Raw genomic sequence first — 16,650 nt, forward strand, 5'->3', positions numbered from 1 at the left:
ATTTCAAATACATTTCTTCCAGTTTTCGTTGACCGGTTTGTATCGTTTACGTGGAATTGTATGTAAATGTTGATTTATAAATTTCATTATTATCCGAAAATGTTAAATTATTTGTTGGTATTCCTTACGCGATGTTAAATTGTTTATTGAACTCTCTTATGAAGGTGTTTGGTATTCAAATCTGCCAATGTTTAAATAATAATTAAATATTTAATTAAATAGCGAAGTAGGCGCGAAAAGTGTATGGCGGCGCTATCTAGGAAGGATAATGAAGGACTAATTGCTAATAGTTTGAAGATCTGACGTAGATGGCAGTAAGTGTCTATTTGGCTATAAATTTTTGTATGAAGTATTAAATAATAAATTAGACAGTATAAGCAAGGATTATTACATGCACTTTTAATACAGAACGCTTTTATAAACATTCTATTGCTATTGAGATTGACTGTTAACAAAAATCGGCGTCTTTGATTTATATTTTTTTTATTAAATATATATTAATACGATAACACCGTAATTAGTTATATTTGTCTCTTCAGATGGTTCTAATGAGTAATCTACGATCATTAGAATAAATTTTTAGTGGTAATTCGTAAGCACTGTCAATTTTTAATAATACTTCATTGAAAAAATATAAAATAAAACATGGATTGCGCTTTATTATTTCCTGAGTACTTGTATGAATTATTAATCACATAAAGATCCGTGATCTAATCATTAGAGTTATATATTTTTTAATGGAGGGAATAAATTTATATCGTTTTAGGAACGATTGCCGGGTCGGACGTATATAAGCGCCACTCACAACATTTCCTTTCATCACTTAACGCATTCTCATGTCGCTTTTGAGTTTCTTATCTAGCCGTTGTACCCGGTCGATGAGTAATGATAATTTACTCTTTACATACCCATCCGTCGTCTCTCGGTGTCATGTATTCGCCTGAGAAGATTTTGTGTCGCGTGCTTGAATCGTGGGATTCCGTGTAAGTTATTGGTGTTTTATGTCAGCGTTAAAAAGGACCCCATAGAAATGGTGAATATAGACACAATACAAAAGAATTATCCGCTGCACTGGCTCGTATGGAATAACAGCTATGTAGAACTAGAAGAGGAGCTGTCTTCGAAACTGGTTCGTAAAAAAAAATATTAACCGATTAATGAATCGTCTTCAAAAGTATCGCGACACGTACACGTCGAACAGAAGCGGCGGTCAGGCACGAAATATTCAATGTTCATTGATTGCCAGTTCTTTTGCAAAAGGAACACGATAAATGACGTTTACCTTACATCTGCTTTCCTTCTGGGAGCATTCGGATAGCTGGACAATAAATCACGATGAAATAAAACGAAACGAATCTTTATTGACAATTAATTATTTTACGCGTGCATCGTTTAGAGGTTTATCGTTTATTTATTGCATGTGAATGAAGTTGATACTGCACAACTACAACCAGGTACTGTTTTATGTAAATACGTGTGGTTGAATTCAAAGGAAAAACAAACGTATTAAATTCAATTCATTCAAATTAATTGCGTACTATATATTGATTTGAATGCAACACTCTGTACACTGTCAGAGAGATTTATGAGTGAAGCCTCATGCATGTGGGAAACCATAAATGTTCACTGCCATATAACTTTCGATATTATCCATTGAATATATTGTTCATTGTGATACACTTTGTAAAATTATTACGTGTTTTTAATCCGTTCGATGACAAATCTTATAATGTCGTAGAAAGTGAGAGAGCTCGTCGAAGCTTAGTTCCCATAGAAATGATGCTGGTGCAATAAAATTTTATCTGCTCTGATAAAGCTCATAAACGGATTACAGTGCTCATTGTATACTTAGCGATGAAATCTTTGAACATTTAGAAGTTTAGAAGAAACACGTTTTAAATGATATTTATAATAATAATTTATAAGCATACTAAGAAGGGAATTGAAATTTGTAATTGACTTCACTAATTAAAATTACTTTTACAGCATGACATAGAAAAGCCTGATAACAGAGGAAGAACACCATTGATGTTAGCTGTTACTTTGGATCATACCGAATGTGTTGGAATATTGTTGCAGCATGAAGCTAATGTTAACACAGAAAATACTCAAGGATGGACTGGTAAAATGTTTTGTTTGTTAAGGTCACATATTGGCTTTGTGCAATGATATTAATGGGTCATTGTTATTTGTAGTGGTCCAAGAAGCAGTTGGGACAGGGAATCCTGAGCTACTACAGATGGTGCTAGCACGTAGGGATTATCAAAGATATTGCAATCGAGTAGCTGGTATTCCAGAGTTACTTCACAAACTTAAGCAAGTGGGTTACTTAGAACAAAGCAGAAAGCATAAAGTTAGTTTGATAAATGTAAACCAAAATGAAATAATATTTTCAGGCTCCTGATTTTTATGTAGAAATGAAATGGGAATTCACTAGTTGGGGTAATTCAAACATTTTATAACACCGTTATTAACAATAGTTTATCTACTAATGTTCTTTTTATTATTAGTTCCTCTCGCCTCTAGAATGTGTCCTAGTGATACTTACAAAGTATACAAACAAGGGAGTAATGTGAGAATCGACACGACATTATTGGGGTTCGATCACGTGAATTGGCAACGCGGGAATCGTAGTTACGTCTTCAAAGGACAAAGTGAGTATTCACGGATATTATTCTGCATGGATTTTGACACTCGTACAATTTCTTTTGATCTTCAGGTACTCTGAGTATTCTTTTTTTCTTTTTACATTAATCGTAGATTCTTTTATTTATCCTTTAATTGTATATATTAAATGCAAGCTGCATCAAATGTACCTGTGGCAATTAGATGTGAACGGAGTTATGTGTTCAGTATGGTGGGACAAGAGTCAGGTGACAGAAATACTCTTACAATTAATGTGGTGTACAGGATTTTAGAAAGTGTTTATTTTCGTCAAGTAGAGGAAACTTTGCAATAGTTTTTTTTATGTACATACATATTTATTCTCGTTTCTATTCATAACTATTTCCATTTTCTTTGAATTACGTTTAAAAATTTTAATACAATAAATTGAAGTTTTACCTGGTAAGTGTACATATCATAAACTATACGTACTTTAATCGTATTTGTATTGCTATAAAAGTATATAAATATCTGTCTTCAATATTTATTTATATACACATTTAGGCAAGTTACTTGAGAAAAACTTTATTAGGACATCTCTAATTAGTTGTAGTAAAGCAGAAAATAATTAGTCTGTTTCAATTGTAGAATAATTGTTTCATTAATCATTTCACGATATATTATTCTATCAATGTAAGAATAGAATTTTTATTTCTGCAGATGATGGAGCAACGATGATGGAAGTTGATCATGAAACGAGAAAGGTGTATGTTGAACATATGAAATTAATAGATGTTGATAATATACAATTAATGGAACCCTCTGAAGAAGGTGTATTAGCTCGCCTTACAAATCCTATAGTTACTACGTATATAGACACGGATAAAATTAGTTTCGAACGGTAATCATATATTTCATTGTGTTTTCATCGCTATTCACATTTACTTTTATTAATGTTATTTCTATTTGCTAGCAATAAAGCTGGTTTGTGGGGTTGGCGTTCGGACAAAACCGAAATAATAAACGGACACGATTGTAAGGTTTTTAGCGCAAGTAACGTAGAATTAATAACTAAGACACGATTAGAACATTTATCCGAACCAGATAAAATAAGGGCTCGTGCTCCACGCACGCCTCTTCAGTCATTTCTTGGGATAGCGGAACAGCAAGAGAACTGTGTTAGCGCAACTACTAGTGTAACTTTCTGTTTTGGATGTTAAACAAATACAACAAGCTTTAATTGTTGATTTACCAAATCATTTGTTTCAGGAAGAATATAACAATGTTGGAAATCCTTCTAATATTACGGCCGAGGAGTATTTTGATCCAGATGTTGATCTAAATGGAAGGGATATAGGTAGACCAAAAGAAGTTAATACAAAAATACAAAAATTTAAGGTATTTTGAAGAACCTTCTGCGTAAACGTGCAATTGAAACGTTCAAATCTGTAACTCATTGTTTAAACATATTCATAGGCAACTTTGTGGCTTAGCGAAGAATATCCCCTTAGTCTTCAAGAACAAATCATGCCAATTGTCGATTTAATGGCAATATCTAGTTCGCATTTCGCTAAATTAAAGGATTTCATTCAGATGCAATTACCAGCTGGATTTCCTGTGAAAATTGGTAAGCCTTGATTTACATGTTCTCCTTATAGAAAAAATTCGTATTTAACTAAATTATACTTTATGTTATAGAAATTCCTCTGTTTCATATATTAAATGCAAGAATTACGTTTGGAAATATTTTCGGTATGGATCAGGAGGTACCTCATGTGGGTCATTTGCAAGAAACTAATAGTATGACGTGTTTAGTTGACGACACTTGCTTCGAAGCACCGACGGGTTACGTCAAACTAGGTAAACAGGGCATAAATAATAATATTACCATTCATTAAAATACTTCAAGATATTTTATTCTATAATTTTGTACAGGTGCTGAAGTTCGAACGCAGTTCAGTATCGAGGAGGAGGATGACTTGTTACAATTCGCTATTCAGCAAAGTTTATTAGAAGCTGGAAGTGAACGTGACGAGGTATACAGATATATGTATATATCAATTCATTGTATTTTTATTCGAACGCATTCTAATCCTTGAATCGATTAAAATTAAGGTTGACATATGGGAAGCTTTAAGAGCCCAGAAACCATCCCGACCAACAACACCAAACATGACCGCGGAGGAGGAAAGGCAACTTCAAAGGTACGAGAGCCAATTCCACTCGCGAGAATGTCGTTTCGGATACCTTGGTTTCATTTGAAAAGTTCTAAACGATTTATTTTGCATGTGTTCTTTCCTTGCTCGACAATTCATATTCAGGAAGGTGGGTGGAGGATACCTGTTACAAACGTTGGTTGAACATTACGATTGTTCGAAGGAACATCCAAAGATGTATTTTCTTAGTCCTCGTTTAGATAAATTTCTACAAGCACACACATTCTTGCATGAAATGCAAGAAGACGATCGGACCGCGTTAGAAGAGAAATAGCTCTCTGAATTTGTTTAGAAATCCTATTTTTTTGAGCGCTTAGCCAGAACCTAGATCTTTTGTACACACTGACGTGCCCTAGAATAACAGTGTTTAGAAACTGTCCTTTAACGAACACTACAATAAACACTTTATCTCTCGTTTAATGCAGAGCTATTCAGGCAAGCCTGGCGCTGTACCAGGAGAGTGCTGCTGCATGTGCGAGCGGTCGGACTAACGCGAACAGAACCAGCGACACGGAGGATCCGGACGCACTCGAGGACACAGCGGAACAATTGAGACTAGCATTAAGATTGTCCGAGCAACAACAACTTGAAGAGGAGCAACGACGGTTGCTGGAAGAAGAAACGTTCCGGCAAGTGTTGGAGCTGTCCCTTACAGACAAGTGAACTGTACGATGTGCAATTTAGTCTTTAATGAAATTCGATCAAGTTGTACTTCCACGACCACGAGAAATCTTCCGGCCGCGCAATGTCGAGACTGTCGAATAAGAAACATTTCCTACGATTCATAACGTGCATCATCCAACAGCGATTCTTGCTGCAGAGAACAAGTCGCTCCCTCAGCTGTAAAGCAACTAGACGTATAGTAGTCCGATGTCCTTTTTAGTTGGGGGAAGTTTATATCGTCCCTCTGATAAGAATCACTTCTGGACGCTGTATATCGAGAACTAGAACTGTTGGCTGCAACAGATATTTGTTACTGTGGGGGATGATGATAATAGTACAGCATACAGATCAAACAGCGAAGATCGTATACAACATTAACTATGAAAGTAAATGATTTAACTTATGTTATTTATTTCTTAGCTACATTTTATATGAAAGGAACGTCTTAGTAGTATACGAGGATCACGATACGTAAAGATAAGAAGTCTTGAAAATTACAATCGCTCTGGCGGATCATCATGTCGGAACATTTTTCTTCGAGTCTGAGAATATATTCGAACGATTTATCAATCAAATGAAAAATTCATCTTGTTGAAAGTGCGTGCTGTAAGCTACGACTGTCAATCAACGGAAAATAAAAAGCTTGTAATTCTCAAGCCTTCAACATTATTCGTTTTGTCCTTTTTCCTGGCATTAGATTCTCTTCTCCAAAAGTTGTTTGGTAACGAAATCGATCAAGTGACATTTAAAGAATTTATATATCTTAATTCTTCGTAACAGTATACTAAAAGCTGCCTCTCTTAATATTCGAGCTATGGAAAATTATTCCAAGTTCCTTTTTATACCCGTGATAAAAATATTTATAAGTAGCATTTCAATTGATTAAGAATAATGGTAATGTAATGGAAGTTTGTTATTTATTCCTTATAGTATATTCATCGTAGATAAATAATTTTATCGGTATATTTACTAAAAATCTGTTGTCAGTGAATCGCAATTGGTATCGAGAATCAAACATAATTGTATATAAGTATATTTATAAATTGTTACATCCCGAATCTTTGTCTATAGTCATAATTGTTTATAACGATTGATAATAACTATTCAGGAAAAGAATATTGTTCTTTAAATGAATATAGATTTAAATGAAGCTTGTCTGTTGAATCAGGATTATTCTAAATAAAACGCAGTTTTTAGATAGTTCACTTTATTCTTCTAATTTTAATGTATGAAGATGATCGATAGTATAATACTACATGTATCAGTTATCAAAATACTCAAGTTCCTAGTCTACAGGGGAGAATAAATTCTTGCGATCTTCATGCGACAATGATTCTAATATGTTTGGTTCTCGAGTATAAGGGCATCATTAGGAAATCATTGGATTAGTACTTCGCTAAACCATTAATAAAATAATTAAGCTCTACAATGAAATATTTACGGACAAATGCAGTATGGAAAAAAAAGTTTCAGGAAGTTTTGGATGAAGTCTCAATTGGGTTCCTAAAGATCTTCGATTAGGAGAAGTCATCGTTCATCGTTATCTCATTCGAAATGTTAATTTAATTTGCCGAACAATTTCTTAAACTTACCAGAGATATCAAATTTTTTTTTTCTTTAGTATTCCTTGACTGTCTTGACATTTTCAACCAGACTTTATGATTGGTAGTAATATCTTTCGACTTGAATCATATCAATATTTTAGAAGAAATTTTATTGGACAGACTTTTTACCCGCCATGTGATTCCTTTACTACGCTAACAACTTAAAATATAATTGCGCTATATTAATTATATTGTAACAAAAAGATATATTTCTACAAGTAGCATATAGCAGATATAATTAAGGGTATAAAATAAATCGTGTGTAGAAAAACGACAAGTACATTCTATACCAATCAAATACAGATTTTGGGAAACTGATCAATACTGATGTGGATGAACTACTCGAATTCTGATTGTGCCCTGAAATAAAAATGTTTTTTATAATAAAGTGCGTCTAACAACATGAAATTCAATCTGATAATATTTTTGCAGTGTCCCAATGAAAAATGAATATTTTTATGCATCTTGCACACCATACCTTTTAAAAATAGTATTCAGTATATTTGCACTCTGTACAAAACGTTGTTCATTCTTGTGAGCTTGTTGATGCCACTTTTTACGTACCGCATTCCAATGTGTTCTATGTTCTCTTAACAATGTTTCTCGTGATTTCAGACACTGTCCGTCCTAGAATATAATATAGATAAAATAAATATTTATTATGATTATACATCTATGATAATTGTATCCCCTTGTTAAGAGGATAATGTATGTAAATTTATCTGAACATTTTACATAATCTAAATTCAACTCTTCCTTTTCTCTGGGTATTGGTGAAGGTATACGGTTCCTAGGTATTGCTTCTTCACAAGGCAATGGAGGTGGCAAATAATATACATCACGAACTTCTCCATTAGTATCCAGTATATTGTTACTTATATTAACTTCATTTACTATTTCTGGACTTGGGCTACGCACTCTAAAATCAAATAAAAGTATAAAATCATTTCCTGGTTTCGATCTGTATTATGGTAAAGGTCTATGGTTGTATTTTAAATTTATGAACAATCATTTGGATTAACGTAAAGATGATATGAATAATGAAGAATTAGATACATGTATAATTTTAATAATTCTATTTAATTACTTACTTTGGAACAAGATTAGGATTCCGGGGTTGATTAGCCATCCAAGCTCTACATATGGGATAAAGTGGTGTGTCCTCTTGAAACTGTGCCAAATCAACGCTCCGATCAAATAATTTCATTACATAAGTATGATGGAATGATGTGTCCAAGGGTATTTGTCTTCTACGTCTGACTTTTCTTGGCTGCTGGAAACTCAGTGTTTTTGTCCTATACATGTTATCACTAGAAGTTAGATACTTATTACTTCGAATAATAAAAAATTAATTGAAAATACTTAAGTAATATTACATTTTCTTCATTTGATGCTTATAATCTTGTGCGGAACTTTCTTCACTAGAATCTCCTGATGATCCCGTATCACTATGTTGCAGAAGCTCCCTGAGGGCTCCTTTTAAGCGATCTCTTGCAACTAATACATCGCTATCTCCTGCAGGAAAGATCATTATTCAATTGTTTGTGTTGTTAATAAGAGAATCTACATATTTAATTTTATCATGAATCTAAAATGATAAGCTACATGTATGAAACAATTATACAGTAATGCTCCAATAATTAATGCTACTTCTTAATTACCCAATTCATCTTTAATTTCTATTTTCACACGCCCAGGAATTGGTGCAACCGGTGGTGGAACATTCCTTTTCTTTCCCATCTATGAAAAGTAACAATAAAGTATTATTGAGATATCTTTCTGTTATAAAATTTTACTATGAACATACCTTGTACAAATAAGTCTATGTCATCTAAAATTCTATCGATAATTTATTTTACTTTTAAATCGATAATTTATACATTAAAAATAGTATTACAATGAAAAACAACATAAGATTATTTAAAACATATTTATTTAGAAACAAATCTTGTATTGTTGTCAATTTAAACGCGTGAGGTTATGAGATAAAATAGAACTTAATTGTACAATTGTCTAACAATGATAAAAATAAAAAATGTAATTGTGTTCTTATTTTACGATTAATTCTTTTTAACAAAAGTTAAATTATACTGTTTAAATAAAGGAACGAGCATTACTGATAAATGTGATTTGAACATTTTATTCACATAACTTCGTACTTTAGAACTTCATGTACCGAACGACATACAATGTTGATTGTTTTAGGAATGCGACAAATCGAATCGTTGGATCATTTACATTAATATTTTTATTGATATATTTTAATTTTTTGTTATATTTGCAAATCAATCTTCAATGTCCTCTGCAAATATTACTTAATATTTAATCAATTATTTTTTGTAACATGGAAATTTGTATGAATGAAAACAGTGTTAAGCTATGTTTGCTCGATACTATGTGATTTGTTCGTTATTACGAAAGAATTATTCAGAAATATTTACATTATGACAACCGTAAAAAACGGTTAAATAATTCCATTTACTTGCATTAAAATTCCTGCTAGCAGAAGAAATTTATGTCAAGGTAAAGTTACAATTATTATTAGGTTATTTATGATATAAACCTTATACAAATTTTTGATATATTCTATATAATCAATTCAATACTTCAATTACAGAATGTGGCAAATATTAAAAGTACAAGTACTTTTAGTACTTTGCATTGGTGCAGCAATATCCTTTGCACACAATTGCTTTTTACATGGCAAAGATTATAGATGTAAATTAGGAACAAAAACACCATACAGATTTATAGCTAATTATGATGATTCTCCTCTTGAATACTCAGGTGTGTAAAATATTTATTAATTTAATAAAATACCATATTGTATCTTATCATACCTTATCATAAATTAATGCATGTTGTGTTTAGGTTGCACTCCTAAAAAGATATGGCTAGTTTTAAGGCATGGCACAAGGTATCCTGGCAAAAAGTATATACCATCTATGATTGAGAAATTGCCACAATTACAACAAACTATTTTACATAATTATCAAACAGGAAAGACAAGTTTAAAGGACGAAGATGTAGCTTTATTGAAGGATTGGAAAATCATTTTCACAGAGGATGATGTTATGAAACTAACAGAGGAAGGTGGAAATGAAATGATTGATCTTGCAGAAAGATACCAGTCTAGGTTCCCTTTCCTTATGTCAGAAGAATACAGTAATAAGACTTACAGGGTAAAAGCATGCCATGGTTTTATTTTGTTCTATGTTAACTGCAATTTAATTACTATTTTTATACTAAATTAAATTTTAGTTCAAATACACTGCCACTCAACGCACAGAGGAAAGTGCAAGAAACTTTGCCACTGGTCTATTTGGCAGATACAAAAGTTACAAAGTGCAGTATCCAGAGGCAGAACACAAGGACCCTGTGCTACGAGTAATTTTTTATTTTCTAATCGAACTATTAATTGTTTTCTGTTATTTAATTGTTTTATTTCAAGTTTCTAGTTTTACAAACTCTGTGAGCGTTGGCAGCATAAGGTGCATATGAACCCTGATACACAAATAGAAAAAGAAAAGTTCTTGAAAAGTGAAACTTACAATAGGATGCTGGAGAATGTTTCTAATCGTATTGGGCATCAGATTGATCATGGTTAGTCTACAGTACTTAAGTAAATGATTTGAGAAAGAGAATTTAAAGATTTAAGAATCTGATATACAAAAAAAAATACATTTTAGAAACTGCTAACTTGATGTATATGATGTGTGGTTTTGAAACTGCATGGCTACTTGATGCAGAGTCTCCTTGGTGTAGAATGTTCACATTAGATGAATTTAAGGTGAGTCTTCAGGTCATACTGAATGTTAGTCATACTAATATTCTTCATACTAATATTTCAGATACTTGAGTATGTTGAGGACTTACAAAAATATTGGATTGATGGATATGGACATAAATTAAGTTATGAGCAAGCATGTCCTGCGTTGAGGGATATGTTTGATTTTTTCGGGTAAGTTTATATGTTTATGTACTCACAAAATGTCATAGAACATAAAATCAATAACTTCTTATTTACAGGTCAGTTGATGGTCCATTGGTATCAATATACTTTACTCATTCAGGCACCATTCTAAAGTTATTGGCTTCATTAGGAGTTGCTAGAGACGATCAGCATTTAACTCACAATCTATTTCACTTATATGGGAATGATAGAGCTTGGAAAACTGGTGTCATTGATACCTTCGCATCTAACATAGCGTTTGTTTTATTCAAGTAGCTATCATTTATTATTTTTCACATGTGTAATATCGAAAACCGTGAACATTTCGATTGTATTTTGATTTGTTTTAGTTGTTCACATAGTGGACCTAGTGTTCTTTTCATGCACCAAGAGCGACCGCTCTATCTGTCAGGTTGTCCTTTACACTTACCATGTCCATTATCAATCATGAAGGCACTTTTTCCTGATCACGAAGAAGAGTGTCCATTTAATGCAATGTGTGAAATGGATGAAAGCTCATAATTATAAAATACAGAAAAAGTAAGCGCAAATTAAATTTTAGTAAAATATTCTAAACTACATTTCTGTATTGATACTTTCATATTTAACAAATAAATGTCATGAATATTTGATCTTAATCATATATCTTTTCTTACATGATAGTTACTATATTCTCCATCACTCAGAAAACAATTAGCATTTTTACTACTAACTGAAATGGTAATCTTCTAGACAATTATAATAATAACAAAAAATATGGCATTAAATCATGATATTTATATATATTAATCAATAATTAATCATTAGTTTAAACCACCGTCGATAAGGATCAATATTCCTGATGTTCCCTACATTACCTATGCAAAAGCAGTTTCTGTGTCCATCAAATGGTAACAAATGCGAAGTAAATCTGCGCCTTAATGCATGCAACCGCGAGCACTAGGGTCCACGGAATTATTATATTGCCAGGGGCGAATGTGATTTGCATACGTCAACCCTACACCCAAATAAACATCAGCCCCCGTGTCGCAACGCTTAGAACAGAACTGCACCGCGCAAACATCAAATCCGCCGATGTGTTCGTTCCAATTAAGCGCAATATTATTATTGTAACTGCATTGGCGTTCAAATTGATTGCAGTCGATTTAACGACAAGCCGTTACGACGTACATTACATCCGGGGATAATTTTATGATCGCGATCGGGCTCGTAAATTACGATAACGTCCGTTCGGCAACTGTAATTCGATAACGTCCATTTCGGACTTGTCCATTCGAAACGCAACTGCGCCGAGAACGAACACGCCGGAATTTACGAGACACGTAAATTTATACTTACCGTGGACGGAGAGCTCGGCACGTTATTAAACGAGAAACCAGTTACCGATTGTCATTCGCTCTGTGAAAGGGAATGGAAACCAGAGAGGTTCTGTAATATTAAAATAATTTAATTGTATAATTCGATAGACAGTAACATGGTTTTACACGAATGACGTAATGCCACATCGAAGTTGTTGCACCTGTCGTGGTCGCCGGTCAGACGAAAGATTTCACAATGATACAGGACACTTATCGTTAGCGCAAAGTTATAATTATCTCTTGCAGCGACCTTCGCTGTGTATCATAATCGACGGTCGACAATGAAAATTTATAGACAAATTATAAATGTTCATCAGTGTCTGCAGGTATCCCACCTTTTAAATGGTAATACGATTGAAACAGGAAATGATTTCCCATCGTCGAAGCACTGTAACCTTAACACGAAACAATCAGTAACCGGTAATTCGTTATCGATCATGCTCTGTGAACTGATTGTTCCGCTCCCTGCGCTGGAAATCGATAAGAAAAGACGAACAATGTGCGCATACGTTCTAAGTGCGAGCCGTCGAACATCGAGTGCTCCACACGCGGAGGCCCTAACACGTCCGTTGCCGAATTCCATTTGCGCAATGCAAATTTATACAACTAACACTGTTCCAGTCGCCTACACTAAGTTGATACTTGTAACAGACAGATAAAGCGGAAATTGACGAGTCCTCGAAGCGGTTCAGCAACGAACGCGACATTCAATGTTCGCTAGTGTCCCTAGTCTACATTATAAACGTAGAAAATTAACGAACGTACGAATTAAGACTCTTCTCTTTGAACCAATTCACACTCAAGCTCGACCGAACAATGATAAGTACCATTGATCAACACGTTCCATGCCATAGAAATTTCGGTTATATTTCACTCGTGAACTGCATTCATCTTTTAAATACAATATTAAGTCATATTCAAGTTCTCAATTTTTATATGTAACATTCATGTAGCATAATATTTTCAATCCAATAAACCTCCCAACGAAAATATTAGAAAAATGAAACAAACGAGTCATCGAGTTCCTAAGTAAATGTAGTTTACAATTCCCAATAACAATATCCACAGGATTAATTTCACTTTCATCATGTAAAATATAGGATTACACAAATATGTGATGTTAAATGACGTTAAATCCACGTTTGTAGTTTTTGTAAAAACATGTTCAATAGTTAGTTTAACACTAGATTTACAATTCGACGGATACTGAATTTCCTAAGCATTATTTAGTAACAGTTTAAAAATATTTCCTCTCAGAAACTCGCGTACCATACATGGCACAGAACGTGTTAAAGACAATTCGTTATACAAGAATACAAAACAAAATCGTTACAATCCCAAAGAAGAAACTCTCACTCTCGAAAACTTTTCAACGCGCTTCCGCATCGGACCTCTGCGATCCACGTTCCAGTCACTGATCGCACGGGACCAGTTCAGCGTTCCACCCTCCGCGGGCCGCGATAATCGAAGTAAAATAGTCGAACTATCATAATAGACAAAGGTAATCGGCGACCAGCTGACACGGTGTTTTCCAGAGAGGATCGGCGACGATCGCGTTAAATCCGGCCGTTAACGGCGCGCCGCTCCGGAACGGCGAAGCTGCGTCACGCGGGACAACCGTGCGGCTATTTACAACGCGGATGCCGCCTCGCGTTTCAACGTCTACCGGTTAAAATATACAGAGAGAATAACCATCGTCGCGTGGCCGCGCGAACCGCGATCGTTCGCGTGCGAATGCGAGAGCCCGGCGCTGCCGCGTCCCGAGATAATGGCGCGGCGAAGCGGTAAACCCAGCCGAATGGGACCATGAAGAATAGTTTGGCCAGCTAGGGATTCACAATTACAGGAACGGGCCGTCGCGCATCCGAAACTGCGTGAACCATCTGCCACGTAAATCAGCTTCCCCTTTCGGGGCGGTTCCGGCGAATTTCCAACCGGTAAAAACGGCCCTTTCGGTTCGGACCGGCGAGTGAACTTTCGTTTGATGATCCTGGATCGATTGCTTCGCCGTGTCGTTACCTTCGAACGCGAAACGCCGGACTGGGAGTCAATCTTATAGTTAAAGTAGTCCAGAGCTCGGTTCGCTGTCCGCGAGTCTACGCGAGAATAAGAGCCGAGTGACGCGTGTCCGCCTTCACAGACGGTGATTCGGTACTGGCTCTCCAGTGAGCTTCCATCGGCTCGTTAAACGTTGCAGAAATTGTACAGGTTCAAGGTCCGCGCGCCTAGGGTAGCGTGTAACCGAGGTCACGCGTTTGCCGCGTTGGTGGTCTCGTCCTCTTTGCTCAGCTCGATCAGCTTCTCCAGGGAGAACTGGCGCGCCCTTGCTGCCCATACCTCGCCGTTCGCCAGCACCCTGAGGGGAGGAGAATAATGAGATAAGAATATTGTCCAAGGGAGTATGTCGTTTCCCGTGGAAACGGGGGGACGGGATGATTGCCCTGAACGCGTCGCGTGTTCTTGTATATTGTAGGAACTCGAGGAACAGTTGTCGACGATTCGTATCTCGACGATGGACGGAAGGAATTGGAAACGAAAATGGAAAGGATAGTGTATTCTAATTTGAGACAATGGAAACTTATGTTTGGAATACTGTGGATTCGTTGGAATAATAATGTTTGACCCTTTGTTTTTCGCTAGAAACATTCGACACGTTCCGACATAGACGATGTTATGTTCTTTTTTATGTTCATTCTGAGTCGATTCTTTCGAATTTTTCTCAAAAGTGCATATCTTCAGTTTAACACGAGGTTTACGGAACGTAAATCTAATAATTTGTAATTTGTTATATCAAATCAAATCAAATTTTGAGAGTCACCTCTCGAGTGCAAGGGGTTAAATAAGAAAGGCTGATTTTCTGCAACGATTTCCACGGTTGAATCGAGCGGCCCGTCGCACGCCGGATGCTCCAGGGATTATTCCGAATATCCTATAGGAATCTATGAATCCGATTTCGCTGAAGTATCAACGTTAAACGGAATACATACCGTCTGGTGTTTTCGCTAACCAGCCTATCCGGCGCTCCATACACCGGCGGATTAGCATAAGGATCATAGCCGAGCACAGAAAGCATCGGCGCGATGTCAGGCATCTCTCTGACTACGTCGTCCGGAATGTGGCCGACCCACTTGGTCAGCGCTTCCAAGTTGACTGGCTTTATGATCTGATCCGACGACCTCTCGACCCTGCATACCGAAAATACAACAGAATCTCAGCATTCGATCGTTAAAATCCTGCTCCGCCCGTCTATATCGTTCTTTCCTTTGTGAACCATTATGATCCTCTAACAAAGCGCCAAGGGCTCTCGCTATTGACGTTGAATTATTTATTCGTGGACAGTCACTTAACGAGATGAAATATTTTAAACGATGCAACGAGGTATTTGTTTTTGAGTAGGTAAGGGGCTATGCTTATTTTTGAATAGGTAATAGAGTTTCTTTAGCTTTGGATGGGTGGTAGACTATATTTTTGAATATGTAATAGAGTATTTCTAGCTTTGAATAAGTAGTAAACTATATTTTTGAATAGGTAATAGCCTATTTCTATTTCTGAATAGCCAATGAACCCCCAGAATAGATAACGAATCATCTACTTCAGAATGAACCAAGATGGGAGCGAATGTTTCCATAGTTTTCTCACTTGCTAAGAGGCACGCCGCCCGGCTTGTTAATGAACTCCTCGTGGTGCATGACAGATTCGTTCCAAGGAACGTCCAGGAAGTTCAGGATCTTCTTCATCCACTGACGCGGATGCAACACCAGCTGCTCGTACGGCACCATCAGACACTTGTCCGACCCTATCTCCTTGCACTGTCCATACATTATGGATATCGCGTGATTCCACTTGATCAGCGACTGCCTGTAGGAGGACAGGTCGAAGCCAGTGATAGTGACCTGAAAGACACACGATCCTTGACACACTTCTCCAACTGACCGCATGTTTTAGAAATCAATCGTCCAACTTATTCGAAGCTTCGCAATAGGATTGAACGAACAAAGATTCTGCTGCCACTCATCTAAGTTGTTTATTTTGAAAACAACCCTATTAAAGAAAGAAGAAACTGTTAAAAAATAAAATATAGAATTGGAATTGTTACCATTAATGGGATTTCTTTGGAAAATCGTCCATTTAGTAGAAAATAAAACTGTTAAAGAATAAAGAAATTTATAATTACAATTGTTACCATTAAGTTACTTCTCTGGAAAACAGCCACTTTCAAAATAAACGGTTCATCCGCAAGTTTCAAAGACCGC

General features: G+C 35.6%; 4 protein-coding genes across 14 annotated transcripts in view; 2 read left to right on the forward strand and 2 right to left on the reverse strand.

Annotated features, from left to right (window-relative positions):
• The first annotated feature begins 788 nt into the window (after window positions 1–788).
• On the forward strand, window positions 789–6,147 carry LOC116432182 (ankyrin repeat domain-containing protein 13D). Of its 4 annotated transcripts, none has more exons than XM_031988693.2 (14): window positions 789–1,129; window positions 1,987–2,122; window positions 2,196–2,320; window positions 2,397–2,442; window positions 2,511–2,654; window positions 2,802–2,873; window positions 3,325–3,505; window positions 3,578–3,800; window positions 3,874–4,002; window positions 4,081–4,231; window positions 4,303–4,464; window positions 4,540–4,640; window positions 4,720–4,808; window positions 5,246–6,147. In XM_031988693.2, the coding sequence occupies exons 1-14, from the start codon at window positions 1,031–1,033 to the stop codon at window positions 5,481–5,483; spliced, it is 1,896 nt and encodes a 631-aa protein (XP_031844553.1). In that variant the 5' UTR covers window positions 789–1,030; the 3' UTR covers window positions 5,484–6,147. The 4 variants fall into 4 exon arrangements, with proteins under 4 accessions (XP_031844553.1, XP_031844554.1, XP_031844551.1 ...); XM_031988691.2 differs by lacking the exon at window positions 789–1,129 and adding an exon at window positions 1,628–1,785; XM_031988694.2 differs by lacking the exon at window positions 2,802–2,873 and having other exon boundaries at window positions 791–1,129.
• A 141-nt stretch (window positions 6,148–6,288) lies between these two features.
• Window positions 6,289–10,070, reverse strand: mip40 (Myb-interacting protein 40). 5 transcript variants are annotated; one of them, XM_031988701.2, is made up of 7 exons: window positions 9,928–10,070; window positions 8,749–8,827; window positions 8,464–8,602; window positions 8,179–8,397; window positions 7,823–8,006; window positions 7,566–7,714; window positions 6,289–7,447 (listed from the first exon to the last, which is right to left on the reverse strand). In XM_031988701.2, exons 2-7 carry the CDS (start codon window positions 8,825–8,827, stop codon window positions 7,426–7,428), a joined length of 792 nt encoding a protein of 263 aa, XP_031844561.1. In that variant the 5' UTR covers window positions 9,928–10,070; the 3' UTR covers window positions 6,289–7,425. The 5 variants fall into 5 exon arrangements, with proteins under 5 accessions (XP_031844561.1, XP_031844559.1, XP_031844558.1 ...); XM_031988699.2 differs by lacking the exon at window positions 9,928–10,070 and adding an exon at window positions 9,247–9,402; XM_031988698.2 differs by lacking the exon at window positions 9,928–10,070 and adding an exon at window positions 9,205–9,310 and having other exon boundaries at window positions 8,179–8,382.
• Window positions 9,449–11,688, forward strand: LOC116432183 (Multiple inositol polyphosphate phosphatase 2). The gene is made up of 9 exons (XM_031988695.2): window positions 9,449–9,610; window positions 9,705–9,874; window positions 9,959–10,269; window positions 10,349–10,474; window positions 10,546–10,690; window positions 10,777–10,877; window positions 10,939–11,048; window positions 11,117–11,311; window positions 11,390–11,688. The coding sequence occupies exons 1-9, from the start codon at window positions 9,603–9,605 to the stop codon at window positions 11,559–11,561; spliced, it is 1,338 nt and encodes a 445-aa protein (XP_031844555.1). The 5' UTR covers window positions 9,449–9,602; the 3' UTR covers window positions 11,562–11,688.
• A 777-nt stretch (window positions 11,689–12,465) lies between these two features.
• The window catches only part of Tpst (tyrosylprotein sulfotransferase), a 292,529-nt gene continuing 288,344 nt past the window's right edge, over window positions 12,466–16,650 (reverse strand). For all 4 annotated transcript variants that reach the window (XM_031988631.2, XM_076371966.1, XM_076371965.1 and 1 more), the window contains 3 exons: window positions 16,037–16,290; window positions 15,385–15,582; window positions 12,466–14,753 (listed from right to left, as the gene is read on the reverse strand). In XM_031988631.2, the coding sequence (XP_031844491.1) occupies window positions 14,645–14,753; window positions 15,385–15,582; window positions 16,037–16,290 (561 nt within the window). In that variant the 3' untranslated portion in view covers window positions 12,466–14,644. The remainder of the gene's footprint in view (window positions 14,754–15,384; window positions 15,583–16,036; window positions 16,291–16,650) is intronic.

The sequence above is a fragment of the Nomia melanderi genome, chromosome 11, assembly GCF_051020985.1.
Source record: "Nomia melanderi isolate GNS246 chromosome 11, iyNomMela1, whole genome shotgun sequence".
NCBI lineage: Eukaryota > Metazoa > Arthropoda > Insecta > Hymenoptera > Halictidae > Nomia > Nomia melanderi.

Bases quoted from the DNA above. Each gene is read 5' to 3' on its own strand.
- LOC116432182 (XM_031988693.2), top strand. From the start codon at position 1,031: ATGGTGAATATAGACACAATACAAAAGAATTATCCGCTGCACTGGCTC. The intron at 2,321-2,396 runs GTGGGTTACTTA...TAATATTTTCAG, and splicing joins TACTTCACAAACTTAAGCAA to GCTCCTGATTTTTATGTAGA. The intron at 4,003-4,080 runs GTATTTTGAAGA...ACATATTCATAG, and splicing joins CAAAAATACAAAAATTTAAG to GCAACTTTGTGGCTTAGCGA.
- mip40 (XM_031988697.2), bottom strand. From the start codon at position 9,225: ATGTTCAAATCACATTTATCA. The intron at 8,007-8,178 runs GTAAGTAATTAA...ATTTGATTTTAG, and splicing joins AATCCTAATCTTGTTCCAAA to AGTGCGTAGCCCAAGTCCAG. The intron at 7,448-7,565 runs GTATGGTGTGCA...TTTTTATTTCAG, and splicing joins CTGAATACTATTTTTAAAAG to GGCACAATCAGAATTCGAGT.
- LOC116432183 (XM_031988695.2), top strand. The intron at 9,875-9,958 runs GTGTGTAAAATA...TGTTGTGTTTAG, and splicing joins TTCTCCTCTTGAATACTCAG to GTTGCACTCCTAAAAAGATA. The intron at 10,475-10,545 runs GTAATTTTTTAT...TCAAGTTTCTAG, and splicing joins ACAAGGACCCTGTGCTACGA to TTTTACAAACTCTGTGAGCG.